The 18,855-nt window shown below is 40.4% G+C and overlaps 1 protein-coding gene across 3 annotated transcripts in view; it reads left to right on the forward strand.

Annotated features, from left to right (window-relative positions):
* Positions 1–18,855, forward strand: part of atrnl1b (attractin-like 1b) — a 172,560-nt gene that overhangs the window by 128,704 nt on the left and 25,001 nt on the right. For all 3 annotated transcript variants that reach the window (XM_084079482.1, XM_084079484.1, XM_084079483.1), the window contains one exon: positions 16,457–16,588. In XM_084079482.1, the coding sequence (XP_083935608.1) occupies positions 16,457–16,588 (132 nt within the window). The remainder of the gene's footprint in view (positions 1–16,456; positions 16,589–18,855) is intronic.

Here is an 18,855-nt window from a genome sequence, read left to right on the forward strand (position 1 = left end):
GAATAGTATAGGCCCCCAGTTCTTTGATCTATTGACTTTTTGAGTGGTGCCAGCCACTCCTACACTTGACCGTGTGTGTGGGTCCGTCCGTTTGAGCACGGCCTCAACAGCTGCAGCTGATTGCAACACAAGGACGCAACCAGTTACACTAATTCAAAGGCACCACTCTCTTCACACTGGGTGTGATTTTTTTTTTTTTTGCAGCTCTGTTCTTTAAAACCATTCAATTCCCGGGAACGCATACTGTGTTATTTTTAGATTTTTTTTTGGTGATAACCATTATTTTATACTTTGGGCTATTTAAAAATAGCATATATGCAAGCTCATAGCGCGCCACCGCTACGAGCTTGTAGATCTGCTATTTTTTTTTTATTGTGAATATTTGTGAACATTTTTGAATATATATACTGTATATATTTTTAAGCGAATGTTTGTAAAATGCTTTTGTTCTGGGACCTCCAGATGCAAAGTGCGAGAAAAAAATGTGTATATTTAAAGATTTGCACTAGGGGTGTGCCGATATATCGTCCCACGATATATCGCGATACGTTTTCGTGACGATATGTATCGTTTTGGAAAAAAAAATATCGTTTTGAATTCTTTTTTTTCTTTTTACAATCATTATAATCAGGCATGCAAACAGCCCGAGGTGAAAAGGGTGACAACATGTTGGTTTTTTTTCGGGTCAGGTGTCACACTATTGCCCTATTTGCATTCAAAATGGCTATTGTAGCTGAAAAGCTACAAGTTTGCATGTCTGAATAATGAAAAAACAGAATTATTTGTTTGCATTTCCTTTTTTTCCTCCCCCATATATTTTCATAATAAAAAAAAGTGCGTATCGTATCGATATCGTATCGAAGTTGTGGGCCAAATATCGTATCGTATCGTTTGGTGAAATTAGTGTATCGGCACACCCCTAATTTGCACACATGTTCACGATTTTTCAAAAATAGCAGATCTATAGTGCGGCACCGAGTGTCAGGCTACTCCGAGTGTCAGGCTACTCCGAGTGTCAGGCTACTCCAAAATGTACATTTTTCAGGAAATGACCAAAACAAAACAAAAAATGGAGTTAGGAGGTTTTGTCCATCATTGATAAGAACAGCTGAATGGACCTCCAAGCTCACAATGACGTTGAAGGTCAAAAGGGGGTGGAGCCTGGAATCAAACTCCACCTCCCTTTGATGGAGTTGGTTTAGCAGAAAGTTTGAGGATCCAATGGAGTTAGCTGCTTTTGTCAGAAGCACTTTTTAATACGTTTCATCGGTTCAATATCTGTTTAACCAACACACAGACGTAAAGGGTGTTCAATAGCACTGATTTATGGGGGGAAAAAATGCAAAAGCGTGAAAATGGAGTTGGCTGGTTTCTGCCCGACAACAACAATATCCTCTATTTTTGAATAGCCAAAGTATTAAATAATGGTTCATGTGGTTACGCAGATGCGTTCCCGGTTTTGAATGGGTCACGGTTTACGGGACACCAATTTCATCCAATCAGGGGAGAGAACTCATACAGGATATAGGATAGACAATCAAAATTGGAAGTGATGGAAACAGTTGGAGCTGGAACATTGTAAAATTGAAGCTGATAAAGTGGATGTGTGGGGCTCTCTCTCTCTCTCTCTCTCTCTCTCTCCTGACTGGATTAAATGTATATCTGGTATACTGAACTGAAAATGTATTTTCTGTTTACTAAAGAGCTGGAGAGAGCCGGGAACGCATGGATCTGTGTGTCATTTTTAGATTCCTTTGGCGAAAATAGCAGATCTACAAATAGCAGATCTACAAGCTCATAGCGCGTCACCGAGTGCCGCGCTATGAGCTTGTAGATCTGCTATTTTTTGAAAAATCGTGAAACCTTGTATATATTTAAAGAGCATTTAAAGAATAGCAGATCTGTGAGCTGGTAGATCTGCTAGATTTCCCAGCTTTCATTCAGTGCCAGAATTGCCAGAATTATTTCAGAATGATGTTGTCCCAGTGCCAGCGTTTTTTTCACAGAAAACAAAAAGTGCTTAGGAAGCGAGATACAGCCTTTTTCAGTTCTAAGTTAAACAAGGAGTGGATGGAGCTGCAAATCTTCAGATGATGATATCTTGGGTTCTGGACATGTTTTTTTTTTATTTTTTACTAATTTTTAAAAAACACGTCAAACACGTTAATGGCACTCAATGAGTTAATGGCTTAAAGTCGTTGAACTGATTCTAACGGCACATTAACTAATTTAGCTGGGGACCCCCCTGGAAACCCCCTCAAGGACCCCCCGGGGACCCCCCTACTTTGAGAACCGCTGATTTAGATGCACGTGGCGGGTGGGCACGGGAGCCAGAATCCCCCTACCCCCCTCCCCACACCTTTTCCTCTCCCCGCTCCACTGGAGGTGTGGCATGTTGCTTTAAATGAATCCAGCAGCATGATAAATAACATTCGCCGCTATCTGACATTCAGGATGGATGCTGTTGAATTTTGAAGCTTTTTTTTTTGTTGTCGTGCCAGAAATGACAATAAGCTGCGAGCTGTTTTTCCCCTTCCCCCTTGTTTCAGCAAACCTACCCTAGGCCCTCTTGTCTTAGCTCACTGTTTTTGGGCGGTGCCGCCCCTATAAGTGGGGTTGGGACACCTCATTAGTACACCCTTCGCTGTACTGTGATTGGCTCATACATTAGTACACCCCTAGCTGTACTGTGATTGGCTGATCTATTGGCTTACTCTATTCAGCACTGTGATTGGCTAGCGAGACACAGACACATGATGAAATTAATCAACCTATAAATAGGACTATGCACTTCAAAAGAAACACTTTTTTTTAATTAAGATCTGATTTGATTGAAACGTTGACGCAATAAAATACAGCAGTTTCCATCTTAGCTTAGCTTATGATTGGGTTTCAGACCGTTGGTATACACAACGAGGATAACTGTTTGTCGTCCAGAGTAAAGAAAATGTAACCGGAGCTCTCCGTTCGTTTTTTTATACCGTGTGAAAAAACGTGCTTTGCCCAATTGTGCCTAAAAATCACATTTTTCAAGCTAAAACCGGAAACGGAACCCCTTAATTCTGCATCCGGGTGAGTGGGAAGTCAGTGGAAAGGGATCACCTGATGTCGAAATGTACAGAAAACAGCGCGCTCGTCTATTAAAGCACAATTAATCATTATTTTATCATTTTTTATCATTATTATATATTTTTTCAAATAACAAAATAAATCTAAGGAATTCCATAAATAAGAAAAACAAACAAAGAAAATAGCAGATCTACAAGCGACCACAAGCTTGGGAGCTTGTAGATCGGCCATTTTTCACTAGTTTGGGCTCCGGGAGATATCAAATTCCTCCTTTGGGTCACAAGCTAAAAAGTTTGGGAACCGCTGACAGATATATAAGCTAGACTCTAGCTTATATATATCTGTTCAGAAAGGCTAAACACTCTTACTTTGACCCGTGGTGGTCAAGTCTAAAGCCATAGTGTTGTCTGTTTATTAGACAAAAATCACACCCAGTGTGACGAGAGTGGTGCCTTTGAATTAGTGTAACTGGTTGCATCCTTGTGTGTGTTAGTGGCAGCGGTGGCCTAGTGGTTAGAGGGGCGGCCTTGATACCGGAAGGTCCCTAGTTCGATTCCCCAATTCATCACATCAATCATGAATCACCGCTGAATAGCCCTTGAGCAAGGCTTCCATGCAGGGTCCGGCTGGAAACAAGCTTCGTGCTTAGTCCGACACCCTGGGTAAACAACAAACTTTGCTTTGCTTTGCTTTGTGTTGCAATCAGCTGCAGCTGTTGAGGCCGTGCTCAAACGGACGGACGGACGGACCCACACACGCGGTCAAGTGTAGGAGTGGCTGGCACCACTCAAAAAAAGATGTACAGAATACATAAATAAACAAGTTTCATATCGACGCCGTCGGGTTGAAACCTTGTATGCCCAAAACTGTTTGAATTCTGACCTGATGGTCTAGATTCAATTCATCCCCTGAGCAAGTGGTTTTCAACCAGTGGTCCGGGGACCACCAGTGGTCCTTGAGGGAGTACCAGGGGGTCCCCAGTGAAATGAGTTAGCATAGCGTCACAATCATTTTCACCGCTTGGCTTTGGCTATTCAAAAATAGCAGATATACAAGCTCATAGCCGCGCTATGAACTTGTAGATCTGCTATTTTTTTTAAACCTTGAAAAAGTGCGCATATCTTTGAATATTTATTTATGTTTTTACAGCGAAAATTAATTGATATCTTTGCTTCTGGCGGTCGCTGGCACAAAACATTTTCAAATGGTGGTCCGCGGCCAAATGTATATCAATTTAGGGGGTTCCTGGCATGAAAAAAGGTTGAAAACCACTGCCCTGAGCAATTAGACCAGCTTTATTAGCGCCATGGTAATAATGTCAGCATTAAGGAAACCAGGTTCAAATCTGGGGTAGAAGAGGAAAGTTAGATAGTGCTCCTTTTTCCACTTTCAAAATGTTTTTAAATATAGTGACAATAGCTGGTCTACAAGCTCACAAGTGTTGCGTGCTTGTTTTCTGCCCTACAGCAACGATATTTGGAGTAAAAAAAAAAATCAAGGCTTGGGAGAAAACAAAAAGTGTGGGAGAAATCAATGAGCAGATCAATCTCAATTTCAGCCAGGCGTAGTTTGTTGTTTTGTTTTTTTTGTTTTGTTTTTTTATGGCTGGGTTTGAGCTCCCCTCAGGGAGGCGTTGGAGAGTGATTCTGCCAAAGCAACAATTACATGGATTTGACCTGAACTTTACCCACCGCTCGCTCGCTCGCTCCCGACTCGTTCCTGTCTCTCATTGGACAAGAGCCAAGAGCGCCAAGTACATTTTAACCCATTAAGGCCTGAGGCCGATTCTACAAATGTGTATTCAGTAAGTTTTTGTGTGCCAAGGACCCCCAAAATGATATGTATTTGGGGTGGACACACCCCCCCCCCCTCTCCTCCCAAATGTTTTGTGCCAGGGACCCCCAGAAGAGAAAATGTGTGTATTATTATTTTTTTTTTTTACATAAGTCTCTCTCTTCTGGGGGTCCCTGGCACAAAACCTTTCAACATGGGGGTTCCGCGGCCAAATTTTCCATATATATATATCATTTTGGGGGTCCTTGACTTGAAAAAGTTTGAGAACCACTGTTGTAGATTTGAGGAAAGTCTCATAGCACACACTTTTCCGATGGGACTGTGTGTGTGTGTGTGTGTGTGTGTGTGTGTGTGTGTGTGTGTGTGTGTGTGTGTGTGTGTGTGTGTGTGTGTGTGTGTGTGTGTGTGTGTGTGTGTGTGTGTGTGTGTGTGTGTGTGTGTGCACGCACACGCGTCTTAGTTGCTATGGGAACAGCGTGGGTCCGGGTTCATTTCCTGTGTTGTTTCCTGCTGGTCACAAACACCGGGAACAGGAAATAAACCTCGACCCGTCGACGATGTTTATCACGTCAGGTGTGAAAAAGCTCTATATGCGAGTAGAGGGAAAACACACGTCATTGAGCTGATAAACGACAGACTATCCTCTTCATCTCTCCCCCTCTCTTGGATACATGTCTTGTTTGCGGACAAGTCGCTCGCGCGCTTTATTGTGTGCGCGGAGGCTTGTTTGACATGTATTGTAAAGAAATAGACTCAGGTTCTAGGCAGAATGACAGGGATATTGCCAAATCTTGCTGGGGTCTACTTACAGTAGACTATCATTTACCACAGTACATCTCCTCTTAACCCTTTAAGACCTGGAACTTATGTCATTTTTTGATTTGTGCTAAAAAGGCATTATTTTACACTTCCGCTATAAAAGAAATAGCAGATATACAAGTTCATAGCACGGCACAAGCTTGTAGATCTGCCATTTTTGGTGTGAAAATCTTTGAGTTCTTTTAAAGCGAACAATTGTAACTCAAATCTTTGCTTCTGGGGGTCCCTGGAACAAAATATTTTGAGATGGGGTCCGCGGCCAAATATATATAATTTTGAGGGTCCTTGACATGAAAAAGTTTGAGCACCACTGATATAGAAACATATGATTTTCAGAATACTGTTGGGATTTAGAAGACATTTCTAGAATCGGCTTCAGGTCTTCAGGGGTTAATAGTGGTGCTATTCTCTGTGAGTCCTGGTGCATTAATCCTAAATAACTAACATGTTTGTGATAAAGTAGCAAGTAGTGATAATGCTGTGGAGTAACTCTTTAGCTTTGAATATAATGAACCATTTGACAATGGCTATTCATTGGCGTCATTCACATGAGGTTGATAGAGGAGTGCAAGCGAAACAGAACAGACAAAGCATAATGTTCTACTAGATTCTGCTGAGGACTGTGTGTGTGTGTGTGTGTGTGTGTGTGTGTGTGTGTGTGTGTGTGTGTGTGTGTGTGTGTGTGTGTGTGTGTGTGTGTGTGTGTGTGTGTGTGTGTGTGTGTGTGTGTGTGTGTGTGTGTGTGTGTGTGTGTGACAGTCTGGTCATATCAAGGATCTTCTCCATGTGACAGGAATACATGATAAAAGGATGGTACCTTTCCACTCGATTCACTTATTCTTAAAGGGATATTTCACTCTCAAATCAAATAAACATAAACAAAATAAATGAAAAAAATAATGGAAAAATCACAGCGCCCTCATGCATTAGGACATTCTAATGTGTGAGGGGGCCGTGATTTTTCCATAACCCTAAAAGTGAAACATCCCTTTAAGTGCATACATCGAAAAGCGAAAATAGCCCATCTACAAGCTCACAAAGTGTTGCTTTGCGAAAAAATAAAATGATGTGCATCTCAGAATCAACATAGGAACGGCGTGGCTCGAATGCGGATCTCAGACTTCATGTGACCAGCCCGTGTCATCGGTCATCTGTTACTATTACGATAGTCATCTATGACATATCTCTATGACGCATCATACACATGACTCCAAATCTGGGCAAGGTTTCAGCCCGATCAGAGTGTGGCAAAAATGCTAATAATAAATAGTGTTACATTTGGGAAAAGTGGAAATTTGACTTCCTCGCTCCCTACATATGGTCAATGTTCATGTGCAAGTCCGATTGGTCAACCCACTGAAGAGAAAGAAAGCGATGACGACAGACGGACGGACGGACACCTCGGTTCATTTCATAGCACTATAGTAATGTTTGACGTTTTTCCTAATAGGATCGTGGGGGTTCAAAGTGGTTTTAGACACATCAGAGGGATGCAGGTGCGAACACTTAAAGCTCGGTAAAAAACACGGTATAAATGCACCGCTAAAGCCAGGCCACCTTTAAAGGGTCAACTCGCACGAGTACGGGGTCCATTTAAAAGCAATGGTAAGCTTTCCAAACGAGCCCCTGGTCCATTTAAAAGCAACGGCAGCTCTCTTAACGAGCCTGGCTGTGCTTTTTACACAGCGGGGGCCAATGCGGCGAGCGAGCGAGCGAGAGAGAGAGCCGAGCGGACCATTTAAGTTCTCATCAATTACAGCACTATATGTTATTAAGCAGCCATCTGCCGCAGCCCTGCGGCTAGCGGGGGGCTATTATAAGCCTTCTATATGAGCAGGAGAGAGACCATTAACAGCACTGACTGAGCCATGAAAGGTAAAGATGTCCTGTACAAACATACACCCAGCGTTTGTAAACGTATGTTTAACATCGTTGCTGTCAGGTAGAAACCTTTCATCTCCATGTATTAACTTTGTTTCGATATACGATTATAGTGTAGTGTAATTTATTCAGCTGACGCAAATGGTACAAATTAGCCGCACCTGCTCAATGTGACATCACTAATTTGCAGCAAATGGACGAGCACGCACGTCCAAAAAAACAAACAAACAGGTGCAAGGCGGAAGTGAACGACAATAGAAAAATAGAGACCGCCCACTGGGATATGCTCCAAAGGTGATAATGGGTTTGTTACCACCAAAAAAAGTTATGTTTTGAGCCGGTTGGCACTTCCTCCATTTTTCTACATCCCTAATTTGGGCATGTCCAACTCATTCAGTGCCAATGACATAAAAAATTAATTGCAATTTTTTAATTTTCTTTTACCTTGTTCAAGTAGTCACATAATATTTATCTCCAGTATAATCGATCCCCTGATGGGTGCTAATCACTGAGGGTTGCACTGTGTGGTTTCACAAATGTCAACGAGGTCATTGGACCTTGTTGACATTAATTGTCTGCCTTTTGAAAATAACATAACATTGAAAAATACATAGTAAAAAAAAAGTGCTCAGGAGCCGAGATTTTTCCAATAGCCAAACAAATCTTAAAATGACACGGGTGCGTTCCCGCTCTGAGTTGATTAAAGATTGTCCCAGACAGATGAAGGTGAGGTGAATGTTGCTCGTCAGACTGCATTCTATCCGAGTGCTTCTTGAAATACGACTCCCAGCCCGATGCTATTTTTAATGAAGTGGAAGAGAAGGAACATTTTAAAAGTGTCCCCGTACTGAATTCAATAACCCCCACGTATACAAAGATGAGGAGGAGAAGGCAATGGCAGACTGCATTCTCAGTTGCTGCAGTGAAATATAGAGGAGGTGTTCCTCCACACAGCAGGTGGCGCTATGGTACAGTACTATATAGTAGTTGTCGGGTAGAAACCACCTATCTCCATATTCTCACTTATTTTGTTTTTTTGTCGCTCTGTCGGGTGGAAACCGACTGTCCAAAAGCTGTTAAGAAAATGAAAAAAATAATACTTTTCATTGGTTTAATATTTATGAAACTCACAGTCACACTTGACCAGTGGTGGAAGTACTCATGTTTTACTTAAGTAAAAGTATCAATTTTGCAATGAAGAAATACTCTGTTGCAAGTAAAAGTCTGGAATTCTAAATGTACTTGAGTAAAAGTACAAAAGTGTTGGTATCAAACTGTACTTAAAATGCCAAAAGTAAAAGTACTCATTATGCAGAATGTCCCATTTCACAAGTTTTCAAATGTATACAAATCTTTTGAAAATAGCCGATCTACAAGCTCACAATGCGTCGCATTGTGGGCTTGTAGATCAGCTATTTCCGCTACTTTTCCACAACATCATAAATTAAAGGTAGGGCATTAATTTATGGAAAGAAAAAAAAACGTATGCGATACAAGATTTTTGCCCGACAACGATAATATGAGACTTCAATGGCATTGAAAGAAGCTGTGGTTTTATGCACATCGATTATGTATTTTATCCTTATAGTGCGGCACATCACTGAGCTATCAGTATCTCTTATCAAACAGTAAAAGCAAAGCGTATAATTGTAAGCAGTAATAAGACTCCAGTCCACTTGCAGTCATATACCTTTTTATAGCCACCCCTGTGCTGTGTACGGTACATGTACAGTAACAGGAAAACGTGCATTTCAGCCAGTGGTGGAAAGTGACTAAGTACTCAAGTACTGTGCTTAAGTACAATTTTGAGGTACTTTTATTTTACTGGAGTATTTCCAAATTTCAATACTTTTACTTCTACTCCACTACATCTCAGAGGCAAATATTGTGCTTTTTAGTCCATGAGCCAGAGGCCCAAAATTGAGCAATGATTATCGAAATAGTGGGCAACACCATACCTATATTACATTGTTTATAGGGTCAATATAAGTATATAAATATATGATAACCTTTCCATAGGAGCAGCTTTTTCATATTTATCACACATTTAGTTATTTTCCCCATACGTACATGACAGGTGAAAAAAATGACAATGATTTATCGTATTACAAGTTTTCTGAAATTGTACATTTAAATATGCAAATTAGGCATTTCGTCCTTGAGCCAGAGCCCTAAAATTGAGCCAGATATTGAATATTCCCTCGTTAAAAACCTTTGACTCCAACATCTTAACAAAATGAAATAAGAATGTTGACTCTGGCTTTGTCCAATGTTCCAATGTTGATTCTGTAAAGTTATGCAAATTCGGGCATATTTTCCTCATGCCTAATTTGCATATTTAAATATACAATTTCAGAAAAGTTGTAATACGATAAATCATTGTCTTCATGTAAGTAATCAACTCAGGAAGTTTCATTATGATAAATCTTTTTTAAATTTTGTCATTTTTTCACCTGTCATGTACGTATGGGGAAAATAACAAAATGTGTGATAACCATGAAAAAGCTACTCCTGTGGAAAGGTTATCATATATTTATTTACTTATATTGACCCTATAAACAATTTAATATAGGTATGGTTTTGCACACTCTTTCGATAATGAAATCTTGTCTGGCTCATGGACTATTTACTCCACTACAATTATTATTATTACCCACTTCAGCCCTATTGAAAGTTCTGCTATTTTCCGTGGCCAAATACATGAAAAAGTTTGAGAAGCACTGAATACGTTATGACTACTGCGTGTGTGTGTGTGTGTGTGTGTGTGTGTGTGTGTGTGTGTGTGTGTGTGTGTGTGTGTGTGTGTGGCTGCGTGTGCGTTTGTTGCTACAACAGGCTTGGCATGCTAATCTGCCAGACAATTAGAGCTTAATGCTGCACACTTGAGCTCATCACAAATCCAATAGCAATCAGCTCTGTCCTTGGCACCAACATGGCGGACCCCATTCACGTATTGATCAGGCGGTACGTGGCTGATCAAAAGTGTGCTGCCCGTTGTTTTACAGTATCGATCGGCCGCGGAACAAGAGAAGCCATTTTCTGCTCGAGCTTGGCGTCACGAAAAACATAGTTGAGTCTATTTGGACTCCACCGCACCGTAGTGCTTACACGTGTAACTTTACACCTTTACTTTTTTTTTTTACTTTTTTTTTTTTAGGTATTTCTGTTAATTATCTATTTTGCAGTGTTTTTCAACCTTTTTTTATGCCAAGGATCTCTAAATTGATATAGATTTGGCCACGGACCCCGATCTGACATTGTTTTGTGCCAGGGACCCCCAGAAGCAACGATTTGAGTTAAAAATGTTCGCTTTAAAAGTATATATATATTCAAAGATATGCACACATTTTCAAGATTTTCCGAAAATAGCAGATCTACAAGCTCATAGCGCGGCACTCGCCGCGCTATGAGCTTGTAGATCTGCTATTTTTGAAGAGCCAAAGCTAAGTGCTTAAAATGTGTTAGCTAATTTCGCTGGGGACCCCCTGGTACCTCCCCCAAGGACCACTGGTGGTCCCCGGACCACTGGTTGAGAACCATTCAGCCAATATTAAGAGGCCAGTACGGGGCCATTTCAGGCCCCTCACTGTGCCTATAACAGGCACAAAAGGATCCTGATTTTGATGTTGCCAAATTTGAACTTAAACCACATTTTTGGGGCAAAGAGATTTGGTGTAGAGCAGTGGTTTTCAACCCTTTTCATATCAAGGTCCATTATTTATTCGGTATTTGAGCCACGGACCACCATTTGATGAGATTTAGACTCTTAGACCCAATACTTAGAATTTTTTGTTGTCGTGGATCAAAATAACATTTTTTTTTACGTTGTCTAATGCAGATGTTTAAAGGTAGGGTAAGTGATAGTTTTTGGTTAAAACAAAAAGTATTTTGTTAAAAGGTTAAAATACTATATTCTGATAGTAATCATTGCTATAGAGTGTTTTTTCAGTAACATATGTCTCCCTGTCTCTCCAGCTCTTTAATAAACAGAAAATACATTTTTCGGTAGGTGTCAAAATCTCAGCCAATCAGGAGAAAGTACCCCCAGCTTAATTTGTATAGTGTTCCAGTTCCAATTTTGTCTGCTCATTTCTTAGTGTCATCACTTCCAATTTCACTTGTTTAATCTATATCCTGATTGAGTTCTCTGTCCTGGTTGGATAAAATTGGAAATGAAACTGGAACTGAAACGAAAATGCATTTTTTGTTTAACACATCGGGTGCCAAACACGGTCTGAACCGTGTGTTTACATAGTGGTGGTTCCGAAGCTTCGGTGCCGAACACGGTCTGAACCGTGATTTCAGTCTTTTTGTTTTTTTCGTTTTTCTAGAGCAGGGGCTAGAGCAGCTCTGGGAGCACCCATTGTAATCCTGCGAAGGAAGTGCCAGATCGCTCACCGGAAACACTTTTTTTCCCCCCATCCGCTTCCTGTCTATTTCCTACTTTGAAACGCCTATATCTCCGAATCTGTTTCCTGTGGGGAAAAACGGTCATGCGCTATGCGCGATCCCCCCCCGTTGTAACCCGCGAGGGGAATGTTATGGTTCCAGCCTGTAGCCAGGCTCATGGCAGAACATGAATCGATGCTTTTTTTTGCGTGGATTTGCTTGTAACGCACGCGGACACGTCAAACAGCAAAGCGCAGTCAATGGGGAGAATGCTGGCACCCACGGTAAGTTGTTATGAAAAAAATGCTGGCACCCGATGTGTTAATAAAGAGCTGGAGAGACAAGGAGACTCCTAATACTGAACAAACACTCTATAGCAATGAGTACTATCAGAATATAGAGCTATTTAACACTCTCTTTAACCAAAGCAAATCACTTACCCTACCTTTACCAATAATTGAACTCTTGAGAGCGTGTTTTATCAATTATTTTTGTCATGTATTTTTTATATTTTTTTGGGGGGGAAATTAAATACAACAAAAAAATTTAATAAAATAAACATGGCCCATCACATATTAGGAGGGCAGTATAAGTCACCACAACCAAGGACGGGTGTTTTCGATTAATCTAACATGGTTAAAATGGAGTTTGAAGTTGCAATGGGTGTGTCTGATAAAATAAATATCAAATATCTAAATACTGAATCAAGCAACTTAAAAACTGTCTGGGGGGGCTCCCAAAAGCCTGAGTAGATGGAAAAATTACGCCAAAAAAAAACAAAAACAAGTGAAATATCCCTTCAACAGTGTACCGCCAGCCTGAGTCATCTTCAGACAGCACAGCGCGGAACGCAGTATAAACTCACAAATCATACAAGTGGAAATGACTAAATCAATTTGTCTCTTGTGTGAGTAATGTGGGTCACACTAACGCAGCCCCCCCATAATGCGTGCGCCCCCCAGGCTGTGGATTCTCATGGATACACACCCAATGTAGCTGCATTGATATTTAGTATTGATTTGTAGGTTCATACTGAAATAGCCGGAGGGTGTAGATTTACTGCACATGAGCACTGCTATTGTTTTCTCTCTCTCTCGCTCGCTCACTCGCCCTGTCCTGCTCCCACGTGCACTCTCCTACGCTCACGTGCACTCTCCCACGCTCACGTGGACTCTTCTCTCTCTCTCGTTCTCCGACTCTACAATCAAATGCTTCTCATGTAACGATTCTCAACTTTATGTATTGCTTGGGCTTGCCAGAGGCAACTGGCGGCCCGGGGGCCACATGCGGCCCCCACCTTCACTTAATGCGGCCCGCAGGTTAATATCGGAATACTGATATATTATTGATTTCAAATTCCAAACATGCAAATATGACCCGCTTTAATGACTTCAGTCTATATTAGTAGCTTAATGACTAGTATTAAAATTCTATTGTCTTTTTTATGTCCAATGTATTTGTGTTTAAGTTCAAAAAGTGAACATACGTATAACTAATTTAATACTATATAATAAAATAATAATACAAAAATACTTTTCGGGATTCAAATAAAAAAAAGCACAAAAAAAAATCAGGATTCCAATTTAAAAATAGCAGATCTACAAGCTCATTGTAGGTTCCAGCTGTACGCTCTCAGAGTCACAGACCCGTATAGGGTCCATTTGGTTCCATTTTATACACTCTCAGAGGTACAGACCTGTAAGGGTCCATTTGGTTCCTTTCGTATGCTCAGAGTTATGGACCTGTAAGGGTCCATTTAGTTCCATTTGCTCTCAGAGTTACAGACCCGTATAGGGTCCATTTGGTTCCATTTTATACACTCTCAGAGGTACAGACCTGTAAGGGTCCATTTGGTTCCTTTCGTATGCTCAGAGTTATAGACCTGTAAGGGTCCATTTGGTTCCTTTCATACGCTCCCAGAGTTACAGACCCGTAAGGGTCCACTCTGTTGACCCCACATTAGAACCACTGTTCTAATGAAATGTTATGTCCTATAGATTTTCTTTTTTTTCCTCCAAAGAGGCGGGGGTGGTCTAAATTCTCAGAAAACCCTGCCTTAGTTAAAATGCGGAGGAGGGGAAGGTTTAAGCCCCAAACGGCGTGGTTAATTAAACCCCACCACCGGAATGCTGATGACGGCCGGGGATCAATGGCTGAATAATTGCTTGTCATACGCATAATGACAGGAGCCCGTTTTCTTTCTGACTTTTTGATTAGCCAGTAATTCAATGAAGCCTGTTGATTCTGCCGCAGCAGAGACATAATGGCCGAGCAACAGCCTTCTCTAGTCTAAGTCGCCCACCCGATTTTACAGATGTTTTTTTTTTTCTTTTCGCCGAGGGCTAAAGTAGTATCCTCATGTGTCCCCGACTCTATTTACTTTAAATTGGCAGAGAACGATGAACCCCCTGCTGTTAGGGAAAGTATGTTAAAAGCGTTTAGGCGATTCACCCTTGAGAGGAGAGTTCGTTCGGAAGCACAGATGCGCGCCCCCGCCCCCCCCAAAGGCGTCATTTTTATTTTATTTATTTAACCCATTTAAACCGGGAACGCATCTGTGTAACCACTATCAATATTTGATACTTTGGCTATTCAAAAATAGCAGATATGCAAGCTCATAGCGCGGCACCGAGTGCCACGCTATGAGCTTCTAGATCTGCTATTTTGGGCAAATATTTAAGTATATATAATTTTTAAAGCGAACATTTTAACTCAAATCTTTGCTTCTGAGGGGGTCCCTGGAACAACATATTTTGAGATGATGGTCCGCGGCCAAATATATATAATTTTGGGGGTCCTTGTCATGAAAGAGTTTGAGAACCACTGATATTATACCAACGTACGTTTTTTCAGGAAACTGTTAGGATTTAGAATTCAAAAATAGCAGATCTACAAGCACTTGGTGCCGCGCTATGAGCTTGTAGATCTGCTATTTTCGAATAGCCAAAGAAATCTAAAAATTTCACAGATTCTTTCCCGGTCTAAATGGGTTAACTATTATGATTTATTACAGGAGTGTGGAAGGGCCCTGGCCACTGTTTTTTTTCTCTTGAATGTATCCGACATGTTGTCTCTGCGCATTTGTCCTCATGTCCGCTGGTGGATAGTAAATTTAAGTACATTTACTCAATACTGTACTTTTGAGTTACTTTTAGTGAAAACTTGAGTACCTCCATTTTTGCGATACTTTATACTTCTACTCCACTACATGTCTGAAAGGTGATATTTTCCTCTCAGAGTTTGTATTATATATAGTATATATATATATATATATATATATATATATATATATATATATATATATATATATATATATATATATATATAGTTTGTATTCCTCTACATGTGTTTGACAACTTTAGTTGCTAGTTATTTTTGAAGATTTGGAATATTATTGCAAAACATACATAAACCTATAATCCCTATTGTTTTACTATTTAAGTTGTATATTTTGATGCCAATACATTTGCACATTTACTCAAGTAAAATGTTGAGTAGAATAGAAACATGCTATTGGCATTACGATAACAATAAAAACGCCAACAGGGATGAACACACAAAAGACAACTTGTTTCCATTGTGGTCCACTATCAATAAAAACATCCTTACAATCAATAAAAAACATCCAAACAATCCTACATTTTTGGTCCTGCAAACAGGACCAATAAATAAAACGGTTTTAATGTACAGTTTTATTTGACTTCTTTTACATCTGTCACTTTAGATTTTAACCACTTAAACAATTATGTTATACTTTGTCTATAACAAATTACAGATGTACGTGGCACCGAGTGCCGCCCTATGAGCTTGTAGATCTGCTATTTTTTGAAAAAACATGAAAATGTGGGCAAATCTTTGAATATATATATATATATATATATATATTTTAAATTGAACATTTGTAACTCAAATCTTTGCGTCTGGAGATTCTACAAATATCTTCTAAATCCTAAAAGTTTAAAAAAATATATATATATGTTGCTATGTCAGTGGTTCTCAAACTTTTTCATGTCAAGGACCCCCCAAAATGATATGTATTTGGCCGTGGACCCCCATATCAAAATATACATTTTTTTAAATAGTTTAAAAAGTTTGCTTTAAAATATATATAGATTCAAAGATTTGCACAAATGGTCACGATTTTTCAAAAATAGCAGATCTACAAGCTCATAGCGCGGCACTCGGTGCCGCGCTATGAGCTTGTAGATCTGCTATTTTTGAATAGCCAAAGTATAACAATAATGGTTACACAGTGGTTACACAGATGCGTTCCCGGTCTTGAAGGGTAGTTCAACATTATGGTATCGCTCATTTCAATTTAAAAAAAAATAATACATCGTCCACCACTGGAGGTGTGTTTTTTTTTTTTCTCTTGAATGCATCCCGACACGTTGTCTCAGCATGTTGTCCTCATTGTCCCGCTCTCTCTTTTTTGCTTTTCCCTTTCTCTCCCATGTTCCTCCTCATCACGTTCCGCCTGCTCTGGCCCGTTGTGTCTCCGCAGCAGCTCATGAGGGAGCGTCAGCAGATGGCCAGCCGCCCCTTCGCCTCGGTCGCCGTGGCGCTGGACGCCGGCGCTCCCGGCGCTGGCGGCGGCAAGCAGCCGGAGCTGTCATCGTCGCCCCCTGGAGTTGACGTGAGTAGTTACCGTGTTATTTTTTTTACGCACTATAGTCTGGGGTTCAAGACTGCAGGAGTTATGCGTATCTTAAACTCTTGGACTGCCGGAGTAATAGTGTAATTTAGTGCCATGGTTCTCAAAGTGGGGTCCGGGGACCCCCAGGGGTCCTTGAGTGGGTTCCAGGGAGATAAATGTTGGATAGTTAGGAACCAAATGGAACCTTATGTTGCTGTAACTCTGAGAGTGTACAAATGGAACCAAATGGACCCATTTGTACACTCTCAGAGTTATGGTGGTCCGTGGTCTAATGCAGGGGTTCGCAAAGTGGGGTCCGGGGACCACCAGGGCCCTACATCAGCTATTTTCAAAAAATCTTGACATTATTTGAAAATGTTTGAATATGTTTTACATATTTTTTAACTCATTGAGCAACGTGCCAATGACGTGTTTGACGTGTTTTTGAAAAAAATATCAAAAAAAAAAAAAAGACATGTTCAGAACCCAAGATATCCTCATCTGAAGATTTGCAGCTCCATCCACTCCTTGTTTAACTTAGAACTGAAAAAGGCTGTATCTCGCTTCCTAAGCACTTTTTGTTTTCTGTGAAAAAAACGCTGCCACTGGGACAACATCATTCTGAAATAATTCTGGCAATTCTGGCACTCAATGAGTTAACACCACAAATCTTGTACGGGGTCCTTGACACAAAATCTTTTCAGATGGGGGTCCGCGGCCAAATACAGGGGTACTTGACCTGAAAAAGTTTGAGAACCACTGATTTAGTGTGCCACTGCAGACAGCAAAAACTGCGATTTTACTGTACCTTAGAAGAATTATGGAATATCATCCTTGACCGGCGTCCTCACGGAGATAGGCTCCTTTCAATGAGGCTTGTTTTTGCCGTAAAGCAAGAGGAACGGAGATCTAGCAGAGATATAGCCATTTCCCTGCAGGAAATAAACAGGAAGTAAATGAGCTTTTATTGTTTTAAATTACGTCATTTCCAGGTCTGTCGTCGTCATCATCAGACAGTGAAAGTGTGTTAATAAAGCCATGCTATGAGCTTGTAGATTTTTGCTATTTTTGAAAAATCTTGAAAAATCATGAAAAACTTTGACCAATGATATATATCAATATAATTTTGTTAAAAAAAACTGTTAGGAATTAAAAGACATTAATTTTGCAGAATTTTTGAATTTGTAGACTTCATGTCAAGGACCCCCAAAATGATATGTATTTGACCGCGGACCCCCATCGCAAAATATTTTGTAACAGGGACCCCCAGAAGCAAAGATTTGAGTTACAAATGTTCGCTTAAAAAAAAAAAAAATATATATATATATATATATATATATATATATATATATATATATATATATATATATATATATATACAGTATATATATACAGTATATATATATTACATTATATATATTCGCATTTTCAGGATTTTTCTAAAATAGCAAATCTACAAGCTCATAGCGCGGCACTCTGAGCTTGTATATCTGCTATTTTGTCTGTGAGCTTTTGTCTGTGAGCAAATTGGCTCCAGATTGGATCGTTGAACCCCTCAACTAACAATCTTGCCCGATATTGACGCCCGATCTGGGCTGGGGTAGGGAGAGACGTTTCCAACCCCAAATATCGCATATTACCTAGTAGTCTGAGCAGGGCATAGGACACACACAAACACTTTTTATAAGTAGGAGTCGACAACAGTCCCTTCATCAGCTCAAGTCGTGAGCTTGTAGATCTGCTTTCATTCATAGCATTCTGGTGTATAGATGCCATCCAGGGCCTTTTTCCTGCTAGATACAGTACAGTGAGCATTTCAGGCACATATAGGAGCATAGCAATTGTTGGAGTCTGTCTCAAATTGTTCGAATACACGAAAATAAATGTTGTTTTTATCTGCGGGAGACAGTTGCTGTCTCCCGCACAGACAGACGCTCCAAGACCAAGTTATATGGTGTTTTGGGCCGTGACATAACGTTGTGATATTTGCAGGTGCAGACTAGAGTTAATGTTCCAACTGTCATGGCTGTTGAGCATTTATTATAATTACACGCTGAGTGTCTCTGGATTCTGACACAGTGAATGAAGTGAACACACCTCATGGTCAACGGTACCTCACATAAACGGCAGTGCAGTTTTTCCAGTTTTGTAAACGGCTTACATACATGTTTGGACCTGTCCCATGTGCATAAAAATAGCTTGTGCTTTTAAGCGCTTAGGCCCCTATATGCTTTGCCATGCGATTAATAGCGAAAATAGCCGATCTA

This window comes from Gymnoscopelus microlampas, assembly GCF_963454915.1.
Source record: "Gymnoscopelus microlampas genome assembly, chromosome: 14".
NCBI classification, from domain to species: domain Eukaryota; kingdom Metazoa; phylum Chordata; class Actinopteri; order Myctophiformes; family Myctophidae; genus Gymnoscopelus; species Gymnoscopelus microlampas.